The sequence below is a fragment of the Hyla sarda genome, chromosome 6 (genome assembly GCF_029499605.1).
Source record: "Hyla sarda isolate aHylSar1 chromosome 6, aHylSar1.hap1, whole genome shotgun sequence".
NCBI lineage: Eukaryota > Metazoa > Chordata > Amphibia > Anura > Hylidae > Hyla > Hyla sarda.
Genome location: NC_079194.1, coordinates 186,280,545 through 186,306,637, shown reverse-complemented (window position 1 = coordinate 186,306,637; position 26,093 = coordinate 186,280,545). Strand labels below are relative to the sequence as shown.

General features: G+C 34.7%; 1 protein-coding gene across 1 annotated transcript in view; it reads left to right on the top strand.

The window, feature by feature from the left end:
• CDH5 (cadherin 5) overlaps window positions 1-25,876 on the top strand; it is an 81,008-nt gene extending 55,132 nt beyond the window's left edge. Inside the window, exons 11-12 of the mRNA XM_056528399.1 lie at window positions 22,387-22,638; window positions 24,838-25,876. Coding sequence (XP_056384374.1) covers window positions 22,387-22,638; window positions 24,838-25,331 — 746 coding nt within the window. The 3' untranslated portion in view covers window positions 25,332-25,876. The remainder of the gene's footprint in view (window positions 1-22,386; window positions 22,639-24,837) is intronic.
• The last annotated feature ends 217 nt before the right edge of the window (window positions 25,877-26,093 follow it).

Genomic DNA, 26,093 nt, shown 5'->3' with positions numbered 1-26,093 from the left:
CAGCATGTCACCCTATTATATAATACGGTTCTATGCTGTTTATATAATAGGGTGACATGCTGTTTATATAATAGGTTGACATGCTGTTTAAACAGCATAGAACCATATTATATAAACAGCATAGAACCATATTATACAAACAGCATAGAACCATATTATACAAACAGCATAGAACCATATTATACAAAAAGCATAGAACCATATTATATAAACAGCATAGAACCATATTATATAAACAGCATGGCACCCTATTATATAAACAGCATAGAACCATATTATATAAACAGCAGAGAACCCTATTATATAAACAGCATAGAACCATATTATATAAACAGCATAGAACCCTATTATATAAACAGCATAGAACCATATTATATAAACAGCATAGAACCCTATTATATAAACAGCATAGAACCATATTATATAAACAGCATAGAACCATATTATATAAACAGCATAGAACCATATTATACAAACAGCATAGAACCATATTATACAAAAAGCATAGAACCATATTATATAAACAGCATAGAACCATATTATATAAACAGCATGGCACCCTATTATATAAACAGCATAGAACCATATTATATAAACAGCAGAGAACCCTATTATATAAACAGCATAGAACCATATTATATAAACAGCATAGAACCATATTATACAAACAGCATAGAACCATATTATACAAACAGCATAGAACCATATTATATAAACAGCATAGAACCATATTATATAAACAGCATGGCACCCTATTATATAAACTGCATAGCACCCTATTATATAAACAGCATGGCACCCTATTATATAAACTGCATAGCACCCTATTTTATAAACAGCAGAGAACCATATTATATAAACAGCATGGCACCCTATTATAGAAACAGCATAGAACCATATTATATAAACAGCATGGCACCCTGTTATATAAACAGTATAGAACCATATTATATAAACAGCATGGCACCCTATTATATAAACTGCATAGCACCCTATTATATAAACAGCAGAGAACCATATTATATAAACAGCATAGAACCATATTATAGAAACAGCATAGAACCATATTATATAAACAGCATGGCACCCTGTTATATAAACAGCATAGAACCATATTATATAAACAGCATGGCACCCTATTATATAAACTGCATAGCACCCTATTATATAAACAGCAGATAACCATATTATATAAACAGCATAGAACCATATTATATAAACAGCATAGAACCATATTATATAAACAGCATAGAACCATATTATATAAACAGCATAGAACCATATTATATAAACAGCATAGAACCCTATTATATAAACAGCATAGAACCATATTATATAAACAGCAGAGAACCATATTACATAAACAGCATAGAACCCTATTATATAAACAGCATGGAACCCTATTATATAAACAGCATAGAACCATTTTATATAAACAGCATAGAACCATATTATATAAACAGGATAGAACCATATTATATAAACAGCATAGAACCATATTATATAAACAGCATAGAAGCATATTATATAAACAGCATAGAACCATATTATATAAACAGCATGTCACCATATTATATAAACAGCATGTCAACCTATTATATAAACAGCATGTCACCCTATTATATAAACAGCATAGAACCGTATTATATAAACAGCAGAGAACCATATTATATAAACAGCATAGAACCATATTATATAAACAGCATAGAACCCTATTATATAAACAGCATAGAACCCTATTATATAAACAGCATAGAACCCTATTATATAAACAGCATAGAACCATATTATATAAACAGCATAGAACCATATTATACAAACAGCATAGAACCATATTATACAAACAGCATAGAACCATATTATACAAAAAGCATAGAACCATATTATATAAACAGCATAGAACCATATTATATAAACAGCATGGCACCCTATTATATAAACAGCATAGAACCATATTATATAAACAGCAGAGAACCCTATTATATAAACAGCATAGAACCATATTATATAAACAGCATAGAACCCTATTATATAAACAGCATAGAACCATATTATATAAACAGCATAGAACCCTATTATATAAACAGCATAGAACCATATTATATAAACAGCATAGAACCATATTATATAAACAGCATAGAACCATATTATACAAACAGCATAGAACCATATTATACAAAAAGCATAGAACCATATTATATAAACAGCATAGAACCATATTATATAAACAGCATGGCACCCTATTATATAAACAGCATAGAACCATATTATATAAACAGCAGAGAACCCTATTATATAAACAGCATAGAACCATATTATATAAACAGCATAGAACCATATTATACAAACAGCATAGAACCATATTATACAAACAGCATAGAACCATATTATATAAACAGCATAGAACCATATTATATAAACAGCATGGCACCCTATTATATAAACTGCATAGCACCCTATTATATAAACAGCATGGCACCCTATTATATAAACTGCATAGCACCCTATTTTATAAACAGCAGAGAACCATATTATATAAACAGCATGGCACCCTATTATAGAAACAGCATAGAACCATATTATATAAACAGCATGGCACCCTGTTATATAAACAGTATAGAACCATATTATATAAACAGCATGGCACCCTATTATATAAACTGCATAGCACCCTATTATATAAACAGCAGAGAACCATATTATATAAACAGCATAGAACCATATTATAGAAACAGCATAGAACCATATTATATAAACAGCATGGCACCCTGTTATATAAACAGCATAGAACCATATTATATAAACAGCATGGCACCCTATTATATAAACTGCATAGCACCCTATTATATAAACAGCAGATAACCATATTATATAAACAGCATAGAACCATATTATATAAACAGCATAGAACCATATTATATAAACAGCATAGAACCATATTATATAAACAGCATAGAACCATATTATATAAACAGCATAGAACCCTATTATATAAACAGCATAGAACCATATTATATAAACAGCAGAGAACCATATTACATAAACAGCATAGAACCCTATTATATAAACAGCATGGAACCCTATTATATAAACAGCATAGAACCATTTTATATAAACAGCATAGAACCATATTATATAAACAGGATAGAACCATATTATATAAACAGCATAGAACCATATTATATAAACAGCATAGAACCATATTATATAAACAGCATAGAACCATATTATATAAACAGCATGTCACCGTATTATATAAACAGCATGTCAACCTATTATATAAACAGCATGTCACCCTATTATATAAACAGCATAGAACCGTATTATATAAACAGCATAGAACCGTATTATATAAACAGCAGAGAACCATATTATATAAACAGCATAGAACCATATTATATAAACAGCATAGAACCCTATTATATAAACAGCATAGAACCCTATTATATAAACAGCATAGAACCCTATTATATAAACAGCATAGAACCATATTATATAAACAGCATAGAACCATATTATACAAACAGCATAGAACCATATTATACAAACAGCATAGAACCATATTATACAAAAAGCATAGAACCATATTATATAAACAGCATAGAACCATATTATATAAACAGCATGGCACCCTATTATATAAACAGCATAGAACCATATTATATAAACAGCAGAGAACCCTATTATATAAACAGCATAGAACCATATTATATAAACAGCATAGAACCCTATTATATAAACAGCATAGAACCATATTATATAAACAGCATAGAACCCTATTATATAAACAGCATAGAACCATATTATATAAACAGCATAGAACCATATTATATAAACAGCATAGAACCATATTATACAAACAGCATAGAACCATATTATACAAAAAGCATAGAACCATATTATATAAACAGCATAGAACCATATTATATAAACAGCATGGCACCCTATTATATAAACAGCATAGAACCATATTATATAAACAGCAGAGAACCCTATTATATAAACAGCATAGAACCATATTATATAAACAGCATAGAACCATATTATACAAACAGCATAGAACCATATTATACAAACAGCATAGAACCATATTATATAAACAGCATAGAACCATATTATATAAACAGCATGGCACAATATTATTTAAACAGCATGTCACCATATTGTACAAACAGCATAGAACCATATTATATAAACAGCATAGAACCCTATTATATAAACAGCATGGAACCCTATTATATAAACAGCATAGAACCATATTATATAAACAGCAGAGAACCATATTATATAAACAGCATAGAACCATATTATATAAACAACATCGAACCATATTATATAAACAGCATAGAACCCTATTATATAAACAGCATAGAACCATATTATATAAACAGCGTAGAATCCTATTATATAAACAGCGTAGAACCATCTTATATAAACAGCATAGAACCATCTTATACAAACAGCATAGAACGATATTATATAAACAGCATGTCACCCTATTATATAAAAAGCATGTCACCATATTATATAAACAGCATAGAACCATATTATATAAACAGCATAGAACCATATTATATAAACAGCATAGAACCATATTATATAAACAGCATAGCACCATATTATATAAACAGCATGTCACCCTATTATATAAACAGCATAGAACCATATTATACAAACAGCATGTAACCATATTATATAAACAGCATGTCACCCTATTATATAAACAGCATAGAACCATATTATATAAACAGCATGTCACCATATTATATAAACAGCATAGAACCTTATTATATAAACAGCATAGAACCATATTATATAAACAGCATAGAACCCTATTATATAAACAGCATAGAACCATATTATATAAACAGCATAGAACCATATTATATAAACAGCATAGAACCATATTATACAAACAGCATGGCACCCTATTATATAAACAGCATAGAACCATATTATAGAAACAGCATAGAACCATATTATAGAAACAGCATGGCACCCTGTTATATAAACTGCATAGCACCCTATTATATAAACAGCAGAGAACCATATTATATAAACAGCATGTCACCCTATTATATAAACAGCATGTCACCCTATTATATAAACAGCATGTCACCATATTATATAAACAGCATAGAACCATATTATATAAACAGCAGAGAACCATATTATATAAACAGCATAGAACCATATTATATAAACAGCATAGAACCATATTATATAAACAGCATAGCACCATATTATATAAACAGCATGCCACCATATTATATAAACAGCATGTCACCCTATTATATAAACAGCATAGAACCATATTATATAAACAGCATGTCACCATATTATATAAACAGCATAGAACCATATTATATAAACAGCATGGCACCCTATTATATAAACTGCATAGCACCCTATTATATAAACAGCAGAGAACCATATTATAGAAATAGCATAGAACCATATTATAGAAACAGCATGGCACACTATTGTATAAACAGCATGGCACCCTATTATAGAAACAGCATAGAACCATATTATATAAACAGCATGGCACCCTATTATATAAACTGCATAGCACCCTATTATATAAACAGCATAGAACCATATTATAGAAACAGCATAGAACCATATTATATAAACAGCATGGCACCCTGTTATATAAACAGCATAGAACCATATTATATAAACAGCATGGCACCCTATTATATAAACAGCATAGAACCATATTATATAAACAGCATAGAACCATATTATATAAACAGCATACAACCATATCATGTAAAGAGCATAGAACCATATTATATAAACAGCATAGAACCCTATAATATAAACAGCATAGAACCATATTATATAAACAGCATAGAACCATATTATATAAACAGCATAGAACCATATTATATAGACAGCATAGAATCCTATTATATAGACAGCATAGAACCCTATTATATATACAGCATAGAACCATATTATATAAACAGCATAGAACCCTATTATATAAAACAGCATGGAACCCTATTATATAAACAGCATAGAACCATATTATATATACAGCATAGAACCATTTTATATAAACAGCATAGAACCATATTATATAAACAGCATAGAACCTTATTATATAAACAGTATGGAACCCTATTATATAAACAGCATAGAACCATATTATATAAACAGCATAGAACCATATTATATAAACAGCATGTCACCATATTATATAAACAGCATGTCACCATATTATTTAAACAGCATAGAACCATATTATATAAACAGCATAGAACCCAATTATATAAACAGCATAGAACCATATTATATAAACAGCATAGAACCCTATTATATAAACAGCATAGAACCATATTATATAAACAACATGGCACCCTATTATATAAACAGCATGTCACCATATTACATAAACAGCATAGAACCATATTATATAAACAGCAGAGAACCATATTATATAAACAGCATAGAACCCTATTATAAAAACAGCATGGAACCCTATTATATAAACAGCATAGAACCATATTATATAAACAGCAGAGAACCATATTATATAAACAGCATAGAACCATATTATATAAACAGCATAGAACCATATTATATAAACAGCATGGCACCCTATTATATAAACTGCATAGCACCCTATTATATAAACAGCATGGCACCCTATTATATAAACTGCATAGCACCCTATTTTATAAACAGCAGAGAACCATATTATATAAACAGCATGGCACCCTATTATAGAAACAGCATAGAACCATATTATATAAACAGCATGGCACCCTGTTATATAAACAGTATAGAACCATATTATATAAACAGCATGGCACCCTATTATATAAACTGCATAGCACCCTATTATATAAACAGCAGAGAACCATATTATATAAACAGCATAGAACCATATTATAGAAACAGCATAGAACCATATTATATAAACAGCATGGCACCCTGTTATATAAACAGCATAGAACCATATTATATAAACAGCATGGCACCCTATTATATAAACTGCATAGCACCCTATTATATAAACAGCAGATAACCATATTATATAAACAGCATAGAACCATATTATATAAACAGCATAGAACCATATTATATAAACAGCATAGAACCATATTATATAAACAGCATAGAACCATATTATATAAACAGCATAGAACCCTATTATATAAACAGCATAGAACCATATTATATAAACAGCAGAGAACCATATTACATAAACAGCATAGAACCCTATTATATAAACAGCATGGAACCCTATTATATAAACAGCATAGAACCATTTTATATAAACAGCATAGAACCATATTATATAAACAGGATAGAACCATATTATATAAACAGCATAGAACCATATTATATAAACAGCATAGAAGCATATTATATAAACAGCATAGAACCATATTATATAAACAGCATGTCACCATATTATATAAACAGCATGTCAACCTATTATATAAACAGCATGTCACCCTATTATATAAACACCATAGCACCATATTATATAAACAGCATGCCACCCTATTATATAAACAGCATAGAACCATATTATACAAACAGCATGTCACCATATTATATAAACAGCATGTCACCCTATTATATAAACAGCATAGAACCATATTATATAAACAGCATGTCACCATATTATATAAACAGCATAGAACCATATTATATAAACAGCATGGCACCCTATTATATAAACTGCATAGCACCCTATTATATAAACAGCAGAGAACCATATTATAGAAATAGCATAGAACCATATTATAGAAACAGCATGGCACACTATTGTATAAACAGCATGGCACCCTATTATAGAAACAGCATAGAACCATATTATATAAACAGCATGGCACCCTATTATATAAACTGCATAGCACCCTATTATATAAACAGCATAGAACCATATTATAGAAACAGCATAGAACCATATTATAGAAACAGCATGGCACCCTGTTATATAAACAGCATAGAACCATATTATATAAACAGCATGGCACCCTATTATATAAACAGCATAGAACCATATTATATAAACAGCATAGAACCATATTATATAAACAGCACAGAACCATATTATATAAACAGCATAGAACCATATCATGTAAAGAGCATAGAACCATATTATATAAACAGCATAGAACCATATAATATGAACAGCATAGAACCATATTATATAAACAGCATAGAACCATATTATATAAACAGCATAGAACCATATTATATAGACAGCATAGAACCCTATTATATAGACAGCATAGAACCCTATTATATATACAGCATAGAACCATATTATATAAACAGCAGAGAACCATATTATATAAACAGCATAGAACCCTATTATATAAAACAGCATGGAACCCTATTATATAAACAGCATAGAACCATATTATATATACAGCATAGAACCATTTTATATAAACAGCATAGAACCATATTATATAAACAGCATAGAACATTATTATATAAACAGCATGGAACCCTATTATATAAACAGCATAGAACCATATTATATAAACAGCATAGAACCATATTATATAAACAGCATAGAACCATATTATATAAACAGCATGTCACACTATTATATAAACAGCATAGAACCATATTATATAAACAGCATAGAACCCAATTATATAAACAGCATAGAACCATATTATATAAACAGCATAGAACCCTATTATATAAACAGCATAGAACCATATTATATAAACAACATGGCACCCTATTATATAAACAGCATGTCACCATATTACATAAACAGCATAGAACCATATTATATAAACAGCAGAGAACCATATTATATAAACAGCATGGAACCCTATTATATAAACAGCATGGAACCCTATTATATAAACAGCATAGAACCATATTATATAAACAGCAGAGAACCATATTATATAAACAGCATAGAACCATATTATATAAACAGCATAGAACCATATTATATAAACAGCATAGAACCCTATTATATAAACAGCATAGAACCCTATTATATAAACAGCATAGAACCCTATTATATAAACAGCGTAGAACCATATTATATAAACAGCATAGAACCATCTTATACAAACAGCATAGAACCATATTATATAAACAGCATGTCACCCTATTATATAAACAGCATGTCACCATATTATATAAACAGCATAGAACCATATTATATAAACAGCATAGAACCATATTATATAAACAGCATAGAACCATATTATATAAACAGCATAGCACCATATTATATAAACAGCATGTCACCCTATTATATAAACAGCATAGAACCATATTATACAAACAGCATGTAACCATATTATATAAACAGCATGTCACCCTATTATATAAACAGCATAGAACCATATTATATAAACAGCATGTCACCATATTATATAAACAGCATAGAACCTTATTATATAAACAGCATAGAACCATATTATATAAACAGCATAGAACCCTATTATATAAACAGCATAGAACCATATTATATAAACAGCATAGAACCATATTATATAAACAGCATAGAACCATATTATACAAACAGCATGGCACCCTATTATATAAACAGCATAGAACCATATTATAGAAACAGCATAGAACCATATTATAGAAACAGCATGGCACCCTGTTATATAAACTGCATAGCACCCTATTATATAAACAGCAGAGAACCATATTATATAAACAGCATGTCACCCTATTATATAAACAGCATGTCACCCTATTATATAAACAGCATGTCACCATATTATATAAACAGCATAGAACCATATTATATAAACAGCAGAGAACCATATTATATAAACAGCATAGAACCATATTATATAAACAGCATAGAACCATATTATATAAACAGCATAGCACCATATTATATAAACAGCATGCCACCATATTATATAAACAGCATGTCACCCTATTATATAAACAGCATAGAACCATATTATATAAACAGCATGTCACCATATTATATAAACAGCATAGAACCATATTATATAAACAGCATGGCACCCTATTATATAAACTGCATAGCACCCTATTATATAAACAGCAGAGAACCATATTATAGAAATAGCATAGAACCATATTATAGAAACAGCATGGCACACTATTGTATAAACAGCATGGCACCCTATTATAGAAACAGCATAGAACCATATTATATAAACAGCATGGCACCCTATTATATAAACTGCATAGCACCCTATTATATAAACAGCATAGAACCATATTATAGAAACAGCATAGAACCATATTATATAAACAGCATGGCACCCTGTTATATAAACAGCATAGAACCATATTATATAAACAGCATGGCACCCTATTATATAAACAGCATAGAACCATATTATATAAACAGCATAGAACCATATTATATAAACAGCATACAACCATATCATGTAAAGAGCATAGAACCATATTATATAAACAGCATAGAACCCTATAATATAAACAGCATAGAACCATATTATATAAACAGCATAGAACCATATTATATAAACAGCATAGAACCATATTATATAGACAGCATAGAACCCTATTATATAGACAGCATAGAACCCTATTATATATACAGCATAGAACCATATTATATAAACAGCATAGAACCCTATTATATAAAACAGCATGGCACCCTATTATATAAACAGCATAGAACCATATTATAGAAACAGCATAGAACCATATTATAGAAACAGCATGGCACCCTGTTATATAAACTGCATAGCACCCTATTATATAAACAGCAGAGAACCATATTATATAAACAGCATGTCACCCTATTATATAAACAGCATGTCACCCTATTATATAAACAGCATGTCACCATATTATATAAACAGCATAGAACCATATTATATAAACAGCAGAGAACCATATTATATAAACAGCATAGAACCATATTATATAAACAGCATAGAACCATATTATATAAACAGCATAGCACCATATTATATAAACAGCATGCCACCATATTATATAAACAGCATGTCACCCTATTATATAAACAGCATAGAACCATATTATATAAACAGCATGTCACCATATTATATAAACAGCATAGAACCATATTATATAAACAGCATGGCACCCTATTATATAAACTGCATAGCACCCTATTATATAAACAGCAGAGAACCATATTATAGAAATAGCATAGAACCATATTATAGAAACAGCATGGCACACTATTGTATAAACAGCATGGCACCCTATTATAGAAACAGCATAGAACCATATTATATAAACAGCATGGCACCCTATTATATAAACTGCATAGCACCCTATTATATAAACAGCATAGAACCATATTATAGAAACAGCATAGAACCATATTATATAAACAGCATGGCACCCTGTTATATAAACAGCATAGAACCATATTATATAAACAGCATGGCACCCTATTATATAAACAGCATAGAACCATATTATATAAACAGCATAGAACCATATTATATAAACAGCATACAACCATATCATGTAAAGAGCATAGAACCATATTATATAAACAGCATAGAACCCTATAATATAAACAGCATAGAACCATATTATATAAACAGCATAGAACCATATTATATAAACAGCATAGAACCATATTATATAGACAGCATAGAACCCTATTATATAGACAGCATAGAACCCTATTATATATACAGCATAGAACCATATTATATAAACAGCATAGAACCTTATTATATAAACAGTATGGAACCCTATTATATAAACAGCATAGAACCATATTATATAAACAGCATAGAACCATATTATATAAACAGCATGTCACCATATTATATAAACAGCATGTCACCATATTATTTAAACAGCATAGAACCATATTATATAAACAGCATAGAACCCAATTATATAAACAGCATAGAACCATATTATATAAACAGCATAGAACCCTATTATATAAACAGCATAGAACCATATTATATAAACAACATGGCACCCTATTATATAAACAGCATGTCACCATATTACATAAACAGCATAGAACCATATTATATAAACAGCAGAGAACCATATTATATAAACAGCATAGAACCCTATTATAAAAACAGCATGGAACCCTATTATATAAACAGCATAGAACCATATTATATAAACAGCAGAGAACCATATTATATAAACAGCATAGAACCATATTATATAAACAGCATAGAACCCTATTATATAAACAGCATAGAACCCTATTATATAAACAGCATAGAACCCTATTATATAAACAGCATAGAACTCTATTATATAAACAGCGTAGAACCATATTATATAAACAGCATAGATCCATCTTATACAAACAGCATAGAACCATATTATATAAACAGCATGTCACCCTATTATATAAACAGCATGTCACCATATTATATAAACAGCATAGAACCATATTATATAAACAGCATAGATCCATCTTATACAAACAGCATAGAACCATATTATATAAACAGCATGTCACCCTATTATATAAACAGCATGTCACCATATTATATAAACAGCATAGAACCATATTATATAAACAGCATAGCACCATATTATATAAACAGCATGTCACCCTATTATATAAACAGCATAGATCCATATTATATAAACAGCATGTCACCATATTATATAAACAGCATAGAACCATATTATATAAACAGCATAGAACCATATTATATAAACAGAATAGAACTCTATTATATAAACAGCATAGAACCATATTATATAAACAGCATAGAACCATATTATATAAACAGCATCAGCATAGAACCCTATTATATAAACAGCATAGAACCATTATATAATATGGTTCTATGCTGTTTGTATAATATGGTTCTATGCTGTTTATATAATATGGTTCTATGCTGTTTATATAATAACAGCATAGAACCATATTATACAAACAGCATGGCACCCTATTATATAAACAGCATAGAACCATATTATAGAAACAGCATAGAACCATATTAAAGAAACAGCATGGCACCCTGTTATATAAACTGCATAGCACCCTATTATATAAACAGCAGAGAACCATATTATATAAACAGCATGTCACCCTATTATATAAACAGCATGTCACCATATTATATAAACAGCATAGAACCATATTATATAAACAGCATAGAACCATATTATACAAACAGCATGTCACCATATTATATAAACAGCATGTCACCCTATTATATAAACAGCATAGAACCATATTATACAAACAGCATGTCACCATATTATATAAACAGCATAGAACCATATTATATAAACAGCATAGAACCCTATTATATAAACAGCATAGAACCATATTATATAAACAGCATGGCACCCTATTATATAAACAGCATGTCACCCTATTATATAAACAGCATAGAACCATATTATATAAACAGCATAGAACCCTATTATATAAACAGCATGTCACCCTATTATATAAACAGCATGGCACCCTATTATATAAACAGCATGTCACCCTATTATATAAACAGCATGTCACCCTATTATATAAACAGCATGTCACCTTATTATATAAACAGCATAGAACCATATTATATAAACAGCATAGAACCATATTATATAAACAGCATAGAACCCTATTATATAAACAGCATAGAACCATATTATATAAACAGCATAGAACCATATTATATAAACAGCATAGAACCCTATTATATAAACAGCATAGAACCATATAATATAAACAGCATGACACCCTATTATATAAACAGCATAGAACCATATAATATAAACAGCATAGAACCATATTATATAAACAGCATAGAACCATATTATATAAACAGCATAGAACCATATTATATAAACAGCATAGAACCATATTATATAAACAGCATGGCACCCTATTATATAAACAGCATAGAACCATATTATATAAACAGCATAGAACCATATAATATAAACAGCATCGCACCCTATTATATAAACAGCATGTCACCTTATTATATTAACAGCATGGCACCCTATTATATAAACAGCATGTCACCCTGTTATATAAACAGCATGTCACCCTATTATATAAACAGCATGTCACCCTATTATATAAACAGCATAGAACCATATTATATAAACAGCATAAAACCATATTATATAAACAGCATAGAACCCTATTATATAAACAGCATAGAACCATATTATATAAACAGCATAGAACCATATTATATAAACAGCATGGCACCCTATTATATAAACAGCATGGAACCCTATTATATAAACAGCATGGCACCATATTATATAAACAGCATGGCACCCTATTATATAAACAGCATAGAACCATATTATATAAACAGCATAGAACCATATTATATAAACAGCATAGAACCATATTATATAAACAGCATAGAACCATATTATATAAACAGCATGTCACCCTATTATATAAACAGCATAGTACCATATTATATAAACAGCATAGAACCATATTATATAAACAGCATAGAACCATATTATATAAACAGCAGAGAACCATATTATATAAACAGCATGTCACCCTATTATATAAACAGCATAGAACCATATTATATAAACAGCATGGCACCCTATTATATAAACAGCAGAGAACCCTATTATATAAACAGCATAGAACCCTATTATATAAACAGCATGTCACCCTATTATATAAACAGCATGTCACCCTATTATATAAACAGCATGGCACACTATTATATAAACAGCATTTCACACTATTATATAAACAGCATGGCACCCTATTATATAAACAGCATGGCACCCTATTATATAAACAGGATGTCACACTATTATATAAACAGCATGTCACCCTATTATATAAACAGCATAGAACCATATTATATAAACAGCATAGAACCATATTATATAAACAGCATAGAACCATATTATATAAACAGCATAGAACCATATTATATAAACAGCATAGAACCATATTATATAAACAGCATAAAACCATATTATATAAACAGCATAGAACCATATTATATAAACAGCATAGAACCATATTATATAAACAGCATAGAACCATATTATATAAACAGCATAGAACCATATTATATAAACAGCATAGAACCATATTATATAAACAGCATGTCACCCTATTATATAAACAGCATAGAACCATATTATATAAACAGCATAGAACCATATTATATAAACAGCATAGAACCATATTATATAAACAGCATAGAACCATATTATATAAACAGCATAGAACCATATTATATAAACAGCATAGAACCATATTGTCACGATCCCGGCTGGTAGGAGGTGGATCCTCTGTGCCAGAGAGGGATTGGCGAGGACCGTGCTAGTGGACCGGTTCTAAGTCACTACTGGTTTTCACCAGAGCCCGCCGCAAAGCGGGATGGTCTTGCTGCGGCGGTAGTGACCAGGTCGTATCCACTAGCAACAGCTCAACCTCTCTGACTGCTGAAGATAGGCGCGGTACAAGGGAGTGGACAGAAGCAAGGTCGGACGTAGCAGAAGGTCGGGGCAGGCAGCAAGGATCGTAGTCAGGGGCAACGGCAGGCGGTCAGGAACACGGGCTAGAAACAAACAAGGGAACGCTTTCACTAGGCACAAGGGCAACAAGATCCGGCAAGGGAGTGCAGGGGAAGTGAGGTATAAGTAGGAAGTGCACAAGTGGAACCTAATCAAGGTAATTGGGAAGATTGGACCAGGCACCATCATTGGTGCACTGGCCCTTTAAATCGCAGAGACCCGGCGCGCGCGCGCCCTAGGGAGCGGGGCCGCGCGCGCCGGGACAGGACCGACGGAGAGCGAGTCAGGTACGGGAGCCGGGGTGCGCATCGCGAGCGGGCGCCACCCGCATAGCGAATCGCATCCCGGCTGGAGGCGGTACCGCAGCGCACCCGGTCAGTGGATCTGACCGGGGCGCTGCAGCAACGAGGATGAGGCGAGCGCTCCGGGGAGGAACGGGGACCCGGAGCGCTCGGCGTAACAGTACCCCCCCCCTTGGGTCTCCCCCTCTTCTTGGGGCCAAAGAACCTGAGGACCAAAAACTCAATTTTTCCGTGATGAGGTCCGAGGCACATTAGGAGGGGTTCCGTGGGGTAACGCACGGCACAGTCCAATCTTTCATTGTTAACACAATTGATGTAGAGGGGTCTGGCGAGACTGGTCACAGGGACGTTGAACCTGTTGATAAGAGAGGCCAAAAAAAAATTTCCTGCAGATCCGGAATCCAAGAAGGCCATAGTAGAGAAAGAGAAGGTAGAGGCAGATATCCGCACAGGCACAGTAAGGCGTGGAGAAGCAGAGTTGACATCAAGAACTGTGTCACCTTTGTGCGGAGTCAGCGTACGTCTTTCCAGGCGGAGAGGACGGATAGGACAATCCTTCAGGAAGTGTTCGGTACCGGCATACTACAGGCAAAGATTCTCCATGCGGCGTCGTGTCCTCTCTTGAGGTGTCAAGCGAGACCGGTCAACTTGCATAGCCTCCACGGCGGGAGGCACAGGAACGGTTTGCAGAGGACCAGAGGAGAGAGGAGCCGGGGAGAAAAAACGCCTCGTGCGAACAAAGTCCATATCCAGGCGGAGCTCCAGACGCCATCCGGAAAAACGCATGTCAATGCGAGTGGCAAGATGAATGAGTTCATGTAGGTTAGCAGGAGTTTCTCGTGCGGCCAGAACATCTTTAATGTTGCTGGATAGGCCTTTTTTAAAGGTCGCGCAGAGAGCCTCACTATTCCAGGACAACTCGGAAGCAAGAGCACGGAACTGAATGGCGTACTCGCCAAAGGAAGAAACACCCTGGGCCAGGTTCAGCAGGGCAGTCTCGGCAGAAGAAGCTCGGGCAGGCTCCTCGAAGACACCACGGACCTCAGCGAAGAAGGACTGGACTGTGGCTGTGGCAGGATCATTGCGGTCCCAGAGTGGTGTGGCCCCAGACAAGGCCTTTCCAGAAAGGAGACCACGGCAGAGTCTAGAGTCCTCATCAAATTTGTCCGGCAGGGACAAGCAGGGGTTAGGAGCGGCCGGTTGCTGCGGAGGAGTTGCAGGAGCCGGCGGAGGAGATGGTTGTTGCAGCTGCTGTGTCTGTGACTGAAGTTGCTGTATCTGCGGCAGCAGCTGCTGTATCTGTGACTGAAGTTGCAGTGTCACGGTGGTCAAGTATGCCAGCTGGTGATTTCGTTGGGCAATCTGTCGGGCTTGCTGGGCGACCAGTCGGGCTTGCTGGGCGACCAGTGTGGGGAGGTCGGCGACAACTGGCAGAGGAACTTCAGCGGAATCCATGGCCGGATCTACTGTCACGATCCCGGCTGGTAGGAGGTGGATCCTCTGTGCCAGAGAGGGATTGGCGAGGACCGTGCTAGTGGACCGGTTCTAAGTCACTACTGGTTTTCACCAGAGCCCGCCGCAAAGCGGGATGGTCTTGCTGCGGCGGTAGTGACCAGGTCGTATCCACTAGCAACGGCTCAACCTCTCTGACTGCTGAAGATAGGCGCGGTACAAGGGAGTGGACAGAAGCAAGGTCGGACGTAGCAGAAGGTCGGGGCAGGCAGCAAGGATCGTAGTCAGGGGCAACGGCAGGAGGTCAGGAACACGGGCTAGAAACAAACAAGGGAACGCTTTCACTAGGCACAAGGGCAACAAGATCCGGCAAGGGAGTGCAGGGGAAGTGAGGTATAAGTAGGAAGTGCACAAGTGGAACCTAATCAAGGTAATTGGGAAGATTGGACCAGGCACCATCATTGGTGCACTGGCCCTTTAAATCGCAGAGACCCGGCGCGCGCGCGCCCTAGGGAGCGGGGCCGCGCGCGCCGGGACAGGACCGACGGAGAGCGAGTCAGGTACGGGAGCCGGGGTGCGCATCGCGAGCGGGCGCCACCCGCATAGCGAATCGCATCCCGGCTGGAGGCGGTACCGCAGCGCACCCGGTCAGTGGATCTGACCGGGGCGCTGCAGCAACGAGGATGAGGCGAGCGCTCCGGGGAGGAACGGGGACCCGGAGCGCTCGGCGTAACACATATTATATAAACAGCATGGCACCCTATTATATAAACAGCATAGAACCATATTATATAAACAGCATGTCACCCTATTATATAAACAGCATAGAACCATATTATATAAACAGCATGTCACCCTATTATATAAACAGCATGTCACCCTATTATATAAACAGCATGGCACACTATTATATAAACAGCATGTCACCCTATTATATAAACAGCATGGCACCCTATTATATAAACAGCATGGCACCCTATTATATAAACAGCATGGCACCCTATTATATAAATAGCATGTCACACTATTATATAAACAGCATGTCACCCTATTATATAAACAGCATAGAACCATATTATATAAACAGCATAGAACCATATTATATAAACAGCATAGAACCATATTATATAAACAGCATAGAACCATATTATATAAACAGCATGGCACCCTATTATATAAACAGCATGGAACCATATTATATAAACAGCATAGAACCATATTATATAAACAGCATAGAACCATATTATATAAACAGCATAGAACCATATTATATAAACAGCATGGCACCCTATTATATAAACAGCATGGCACCCTATTATATAAACAGCATGGCACCCTAGTATATAAATAGCATGTCACACTATTATATAAACAGCATGTCACCCTATTATATAAACAGCATAGAACCATATTATATAAACAGCATAGAACCATATTATAGAAACAACATAGAACCATATTATATAAACAGCATAGAACCATATTATATAAACAGCATGGAACCATATTATATAAACAGCATAGAACCATATTATATAAACAGCATGGCACCCTATTATATAAACAGCATGGAACCATATTATATAAACAGCATAGAACCATATTATATAAACAGCATAGAACCATATTATATAAACAGCATAGAACCATATTATATAAACAGCATGGAACCCTATTATATAAACAGCATAGAGCCATATTATATAAACAGCATAGAACCCTATTATATAAACAGCATAGAACCATATTATATAAACAGCATAGAACCTTATTATATAAACAGCATAGAACCTTATTATATAAACAGCATAGAACCATATTATATAAACAGCATGTCACCCTATTATATAAACAGCATAGAACCATATTATATAAACAGCATAGAACCATATTATATAAACAGCATAGAACCATATTATATAAACAGCATGGCACCCTATTATATAAACAGCATGGAACCCTATTATATAAACAGCATAGAACCATATTATATAAACAGCATAGAACCATATTATATAAACAGCATAGAACCATATTATATAAACAGCATGGCACCCTATTATATAAACAGCATGGCACCCTATTATATAAACAGCATAGAACCCTATTATATAAACAGCATAGAACCATATTATATAAACAGCATAGAACCATATTATATAAACAGCATAGAACCATATTATATAAACAGCATGGCACCCTATTATATAAACAGCATGGCACCCTATTATATAAACAGCATGGCACCCTATTATATAAACAGCATGGCACCCTATTATATAAACAGGATGTCACACTATTATATAAACAGCATGTCACCCTATTATATAAACAGCATAGAACCATATTATATAAACAGCATAGAACCATCTTATATAAACAGCATAGAACCATATTATATAAACAGCATAGAACCATATTATATAAACAGCATAGAACCATATTATATAAACAGCATAGAACCATATTATATAAACAGCATAGAACCATATTATATAAACAGCATAGAACCATATTATATAAACAGCATAGAACCATATTATATAAACAGCATGTCACCCTATTATATAAACAGCATAGAACCATATTATATAAACAGCATAGAACCATATTATATAAACAGCATAGAACCATATTATATAAACAGCATAGAACCATATTATATAAACAGCATAGAACCATATTATATAAACAGCATAGAACCATATTATATAAACAGCATGGCACCCTATTATATAAACAGCATAGAACCATATTATATAAACAGCATGTCACCCTATTATATAAACAGCATAGAACCATATTATATAAACAGCATGTCACCCTATTATATAAACAGCATGTCACCCTATTATATAAACAGCATGGCACACTATTATATAAACAGCATGTCACCCTATTATATAAACAGCATGGCACCCTATTATATAAACAGCATGGCACCCTATTATATAAACAGCATGGCACCCTATTATATAAATAGCATGTCACACTATTATATAAACAGCATGTCACCCTATTATATAAACAGCATAGAACCATATTATATAAACAGCATAGAACCATATTATATAAACAGCATAGAACCATATTATATAAACAGCATAGAACCATATTATATAAACAGCATAGAACCATATTATATAAACAGCATAGAACCATATTATATAAACAGCATGGCACCCTATTATATAAACAGCATGGAACCATATTATATAAACAGCATAGAACCATATTATATAAACAGCATAGAACCATATTATATAAACAGCATAGAACCATATTATATAAACAGCATGGCACCCTATTATATAAACAGCATGGCACCCTATTATATAAACAGCATGGCACCCTATTATATAAATAGCATGTCACACTATTATATAAACAGCATGTCACCCTATTATATAAACAGCATAGAACCATATTATATAAACAGCATAGAACCATATTATATAAACAGCATAGAACCATATTATATAAACAGCATAGAACCATATTATATAAACAGCATAGAACCATATTATATAAACAGCATAGAACCATATTATATAAACAGCATAGAACCATATTATATAAACAGCATAGAACCATATTATATAAACAGCATGGCACCCTATTATATAAACAGCATGGAACCATATTATATAAACAGCATAGAACCATATTATATAAACAGCATAGAACCATATTATATAAACAGCATAGAACCATATTATATAAACAGCATGGAACCCTATTATATAAACAGCATAGAGCCATATTATATAAACAGCATAGAACCCTATTATATAAACAGCATAGAACCATATTATATAAACAGCATAGAACCTTATTATATAAACAGCATAGAACCATATTATATAAACAGCATAGAACCATATTATATAAACAGCATGTCACCCTATTATATAAACAGCATAGAACCATATTATATAAACAGCATAGAACCATATTATATAAACAGCATAGAACCATATTATATAAACAGCTTGGCACCCTATTATATAAACAGCATGGAACCCTATTATATAAACAGCATAGAACCATATTATATAAACAGCATAGAACCATATTATATAAACAGCATAGAACCATATTATATAAACAGCATGGCACCCTATTATATAAACAGCATGGCACCCTATTATATAAACAGCATAGAACCCTATTATATAAACAGCATAGAACCATATTATATAAACAGCATAGAACCATATTATATAAACAGCATAGAACCATATTATATAAACAGCATGGCACCCTATTATATAAACAGCATGGCACCCTATTATATAAACAGCATGGCACCCTATTATATAAACAGCATAGAACCCTATTATATAAACAGCATAGAACCATATTATATAAACAGCATAGAACCATATTATATAAACAGCATGGCACCCTATTATATAAACAGCATGGCACCCTATTATATAAACAGCATGGCACCCTATTATATAAACAGCATGGCACCCTATTATATAAACAGCATAGAACCATATTATATAAACAGCATAGAACCATATTATATAAACAGCATGGCACCCTATTATATAAACAGCATGGCACCCTATTATATAAACAGCATGGCACCCTATTATATAAACAGCATGGCACCCTATTATATAAACAGCATAGCAGCATCAATTCAGCTCAGTTCAGCTACTTCACATTGTATTGTGTCAAAACTGTGCATTTGCATATTTCCTGTAAAGTATAAGCGCTGGATAATCATTCTATATCTGTGGTGATTTCATATTTGTTCTTGGGATTGTAGTGCTGGTCAGGGATGTGCACAGACATTTTAAGGGGCAGGGCCTGAAGTGAAAAAAGGGCACTTCTCATAACTATTTATTTAGATGCCCACAAAATGATGCCCCACTGTCCATTGTCAAAAGGGCAGAGGCTCAAGCCCCCTTTCTTGTCAATGTGTGCATGTCCCTGATGCTGGTACAGTATGTTCTCATGTGGCAGATGGGCCTTTGGACCTCCTCATGCACCTGGGCTGGGTGCGAGTGCTGCCTCTGCACTTCCTACAGCTATGTCACTAGTCTCCATCACTTTGGGGGGGGGGGGGGGGGGGGGCATCATATGAACGTAGTTCTCATAGACCATTGATGTTAGAACTTGCCTATAGTCATCCCTAGATTAGTTACTATACGATATAATCATTTTGCAGATAATACAGCAAGCATCATAGTCAAGAATGGAGCATTTAATCGTGATGTGACTAAATCCTACAACCTGCCAATTGTGATCTCTGACAATGGAGTTCCATCCCTGAGCAGCACCAATACTCTGACCATCACTATCTGCAAGTGTAATGATGAAGGGGAATTCATAGAATGCGGGGAATATGAAAGGCTTGCGGCAGCATCAGCTTCAACCATTATTATCATCTTATGCAGTCTTGCACTAATCCTTCTGTGCGGTAAGTTTTCATGTCAGGTTTGGTGTCTCTTTTCAGCTAGTTTGACGCTTATGGGTGTTCTTATATTGGGCATTCAACTGATTTTCAATAAAAGCGGATATTTTGAATAATCTTTAGCTGTAACTACCATACTGTGTATTAGATATAATCTAATTCCAGAACTATATGATTAATGACTCATGCACCGGATAGGCCATCAATCAGGGTTGGCGGGGTCCCAACTCCTGGCATCACTGCCGAACAGCTGTTCAGTGTCCTGCACTACACAGTGAACAAGGCCAGAAGCCCCAAGCTATTGGTTGTATATTCATGGGACTGGGTAACTACAGCGAAGCGCCTAATGAAATGAATGCTGAGGACCACCCATTCTTCAAGACAAATGGGCATCCGTGCTCAGCTGAGTGGTATTCCCATTCAATATTAAATAGATATGAATTTAATAATATATATTTTTTAAACGGTATGGCCAAGCAAGCAGTCGTGGACCACTGCATCTTCAATGACACCATGAGTCATTAAAGGGTCGACCGACTAATGCAAGAAAATTGTTGACAATGATTTCCATGAAAGATTATTGATTTTATTAAATAGTTATTTCAGCCATAGATGAAGGAATACTTTTCAATACTGTTGATGATATGTATTGTGTAAATAATAATAACAACAAGAATTATAATGCTATTAAAATGGGGAATGTAAGTGTTCTGTATAAATGAAGAATGTGATCCCAGAATCAATTTCTCTGAAGGTCAAAGAAACCTCAGTTTGACATTGCCCTTTTAAGAAGCTCCAGCTTTGGTGCCAACCAAACTGGCATCTTAAGAATTTGGTATGTTTTATAGTACAGGGATCTCTTAAAGCGGTATTCGCTGCTCAGCGTTTGGAACAAACTGTTTCAAATTTCGGAACAGTTTGTTCCAAACGCTGAGCAGCAGAGTACCCCTTTAAGTAACAATGGCATGAGGTTTAAATATTTTTAACATACAATAGTCGCTCCTGGACAATCATAACTTGAAACTGTACAATGCCAGAAACAATCCAGATTCATGGTTCATGTGAATGACTGGAAAACCCAACTGCTCAGAGGGCATTTTATTGGTAAAAGCCCTGCAATATTGAATTCCATGCACAGACTTGCTACAGTATAGTTCAGTATTGTACTGTACTTAATTGTGCCAGGATTAGCTGCTCCTTTGGATATCTGGTGAGGAAGGCTCCATATTGTATCTCAGGCCCACTGTGTGAACTGTACAGGGCCCTAAGAAGCACCTACCCACTATGCATAAAGCCATTTATAGCTTCTAGCAGCTATTTCTGACTTTTATATATAAGGACTTGCTTTATATGCATTAGTTAACTTGCCGTTTTTCTTTAATCTTAATTCTTTTTCTTCAAATTGACAAGAAAAATTCTGACATATGCAGGTTAAAATACAGCCAGCAACAGGCAGCTCAAACAGGTAAAGTCACTAGGATGCAGCCTTCTCAGTGGTTCTCAGCTCCATGAAATTGCAGTAAATCCATAAACCGGCAGCATAAAGTGGCACTCAGCATTAAAATTGATGCAGTTTTTTTGTCACTTCTGGGCAGCAATGTAGGTAGGTGCAAGAAAAAGAGAGCGAAGGCTATTTTGGACCTCCGTGATCTTCCACACCAGACCCCGTTAGAATCAGCCCCCGGAGCGTGCTCGCTCCGGGTCTGATTACTAGCGCTCACAGGGACGGAGCATAGCGACATCACGGCTCCGCCCCCGTGGGACGTGACGCTCAGCTCCCGGGGGGGGCGGAGCCGTGGTGTCACACGGGGCGGAGCCGTGACGTCACTATGCTCCGTCCTTGTGATCGCTAGTAATCAGACCCGGAGCGAGCACGCTCCAGGGGCTGATTCTAATGGGGTGTGGCGTGGAAGATCACGGGGGTCCCCAGTGGCGGGACCCCCGCGGTCAGGCATCTTGTCCCCTATCCTTTGGATAGGGGATAAGATGTCTTAGCGCCGGAGTACCCCTTTAACATTTTGGAGACCTTGGAACCCATTACTAGTTTTCCATTTTTTATATACAATGTTTGTCCTGGAACCAATTAATATTTTGCCTTGAGGGACCAAGGTAAAATTTTGTGTTAAAAAAAGTTTAAAAAAAGAACTTGTTGATATTAAAGTTACTATGTGCCCATCTTAACCTTGTTATGTTTCATTATTATAGTGCTGGTAGCTTTTCTCATACTGAGGAGAATGCGCAATAATGGCCCCTTGATGTTAGTCAAGAACCCTGCAGAAATCCGTGAGCAGCTAGTGACCTACGATGAGGAAGGAGGAGGAGAAATGGACACCAATGGATATGATGTATCCGTGCTTAATTCTGTGCGTAGAAACATGGTTAGATCAAAGCCGGACATGGAGGCTTATCCCAGTATGTATGCCCAGGTCCAGAAAAAACCTGCCAGAAATGGTGATATGTTCTCCATGATTGAAGCAAAGAAAGATGATGCCGACAATGATGGAGAATGCCTTCCCTATGACACTCTTCACATATTTGGCTATGAAGGCTCAGAATCGAATGTGGAATCTCTCAGTTCCCTGGAATCTGGATCATCGGATTCTGAAATTGACTATGATGTATTAAATGAATGGGGTCCCAGATTTAAGATGCTTGCTGACCTGTATGGCTTAGAACACCTGGAAGAGTTTCCTTATTAACACGATTGCCAAGCAGACACTCAACATATTCATCCATACACTTAAATCAACAGAACATATACACAAACTATGGATGGAAACCACCACTGAGGCCGAGAATCATTGGGTCATCACATGAAGCCTCCACTAAATGAAGCATTAAAGCCTACCTATTGTTACAAAAACACAGTCATTTCTTAGGCAGCTATAGATGTGTATTAGACTACGTTTAATCTGTATTTTTGGAGTATTTTCCTTCCTTCTGCATCATTTCTGTAAATGTACTCTATAACTGTGCTAAATGGGCAAGCTCTGGATGAAGAGCTAGAGAGATGTGCTGTAAGCGTAGACCAATCAGATGTCTCCCCCACTTCTCCCCTTCTCATATTATCTCATACAGATATGAGTAGATACTGCAGTTGCATCCCCCTCCTCCTTGTCTAGTATTTACTGTTTCATGATAAATGAGGGGTAGGGGCTGAGGATGCATCTGAACATTTACAGACATCCTGCAGGCAGGAAAGAGTTACTGTAGGCTGCAGGGAGGTACCTGCTTTCCTTAATAAGATGTAACCTGCGCGCTGCTGTGTGTCATCCAGCAAGCGCTCGCTCTCGCCGCCGTCTTCCTCCTCAGTGCGCCTGCGCAGAACAGCGCACAATCAGGTTAGTTCTTGATACTAGGTGCAGAGAGGAAGCGCGCTTTCTGCACCTAGCACTGCGCAGGAGGAAGACGGCGGCGGGAGCGAGCGCTTGCTGAATGACACACAGCGGCATGCAGGTTAG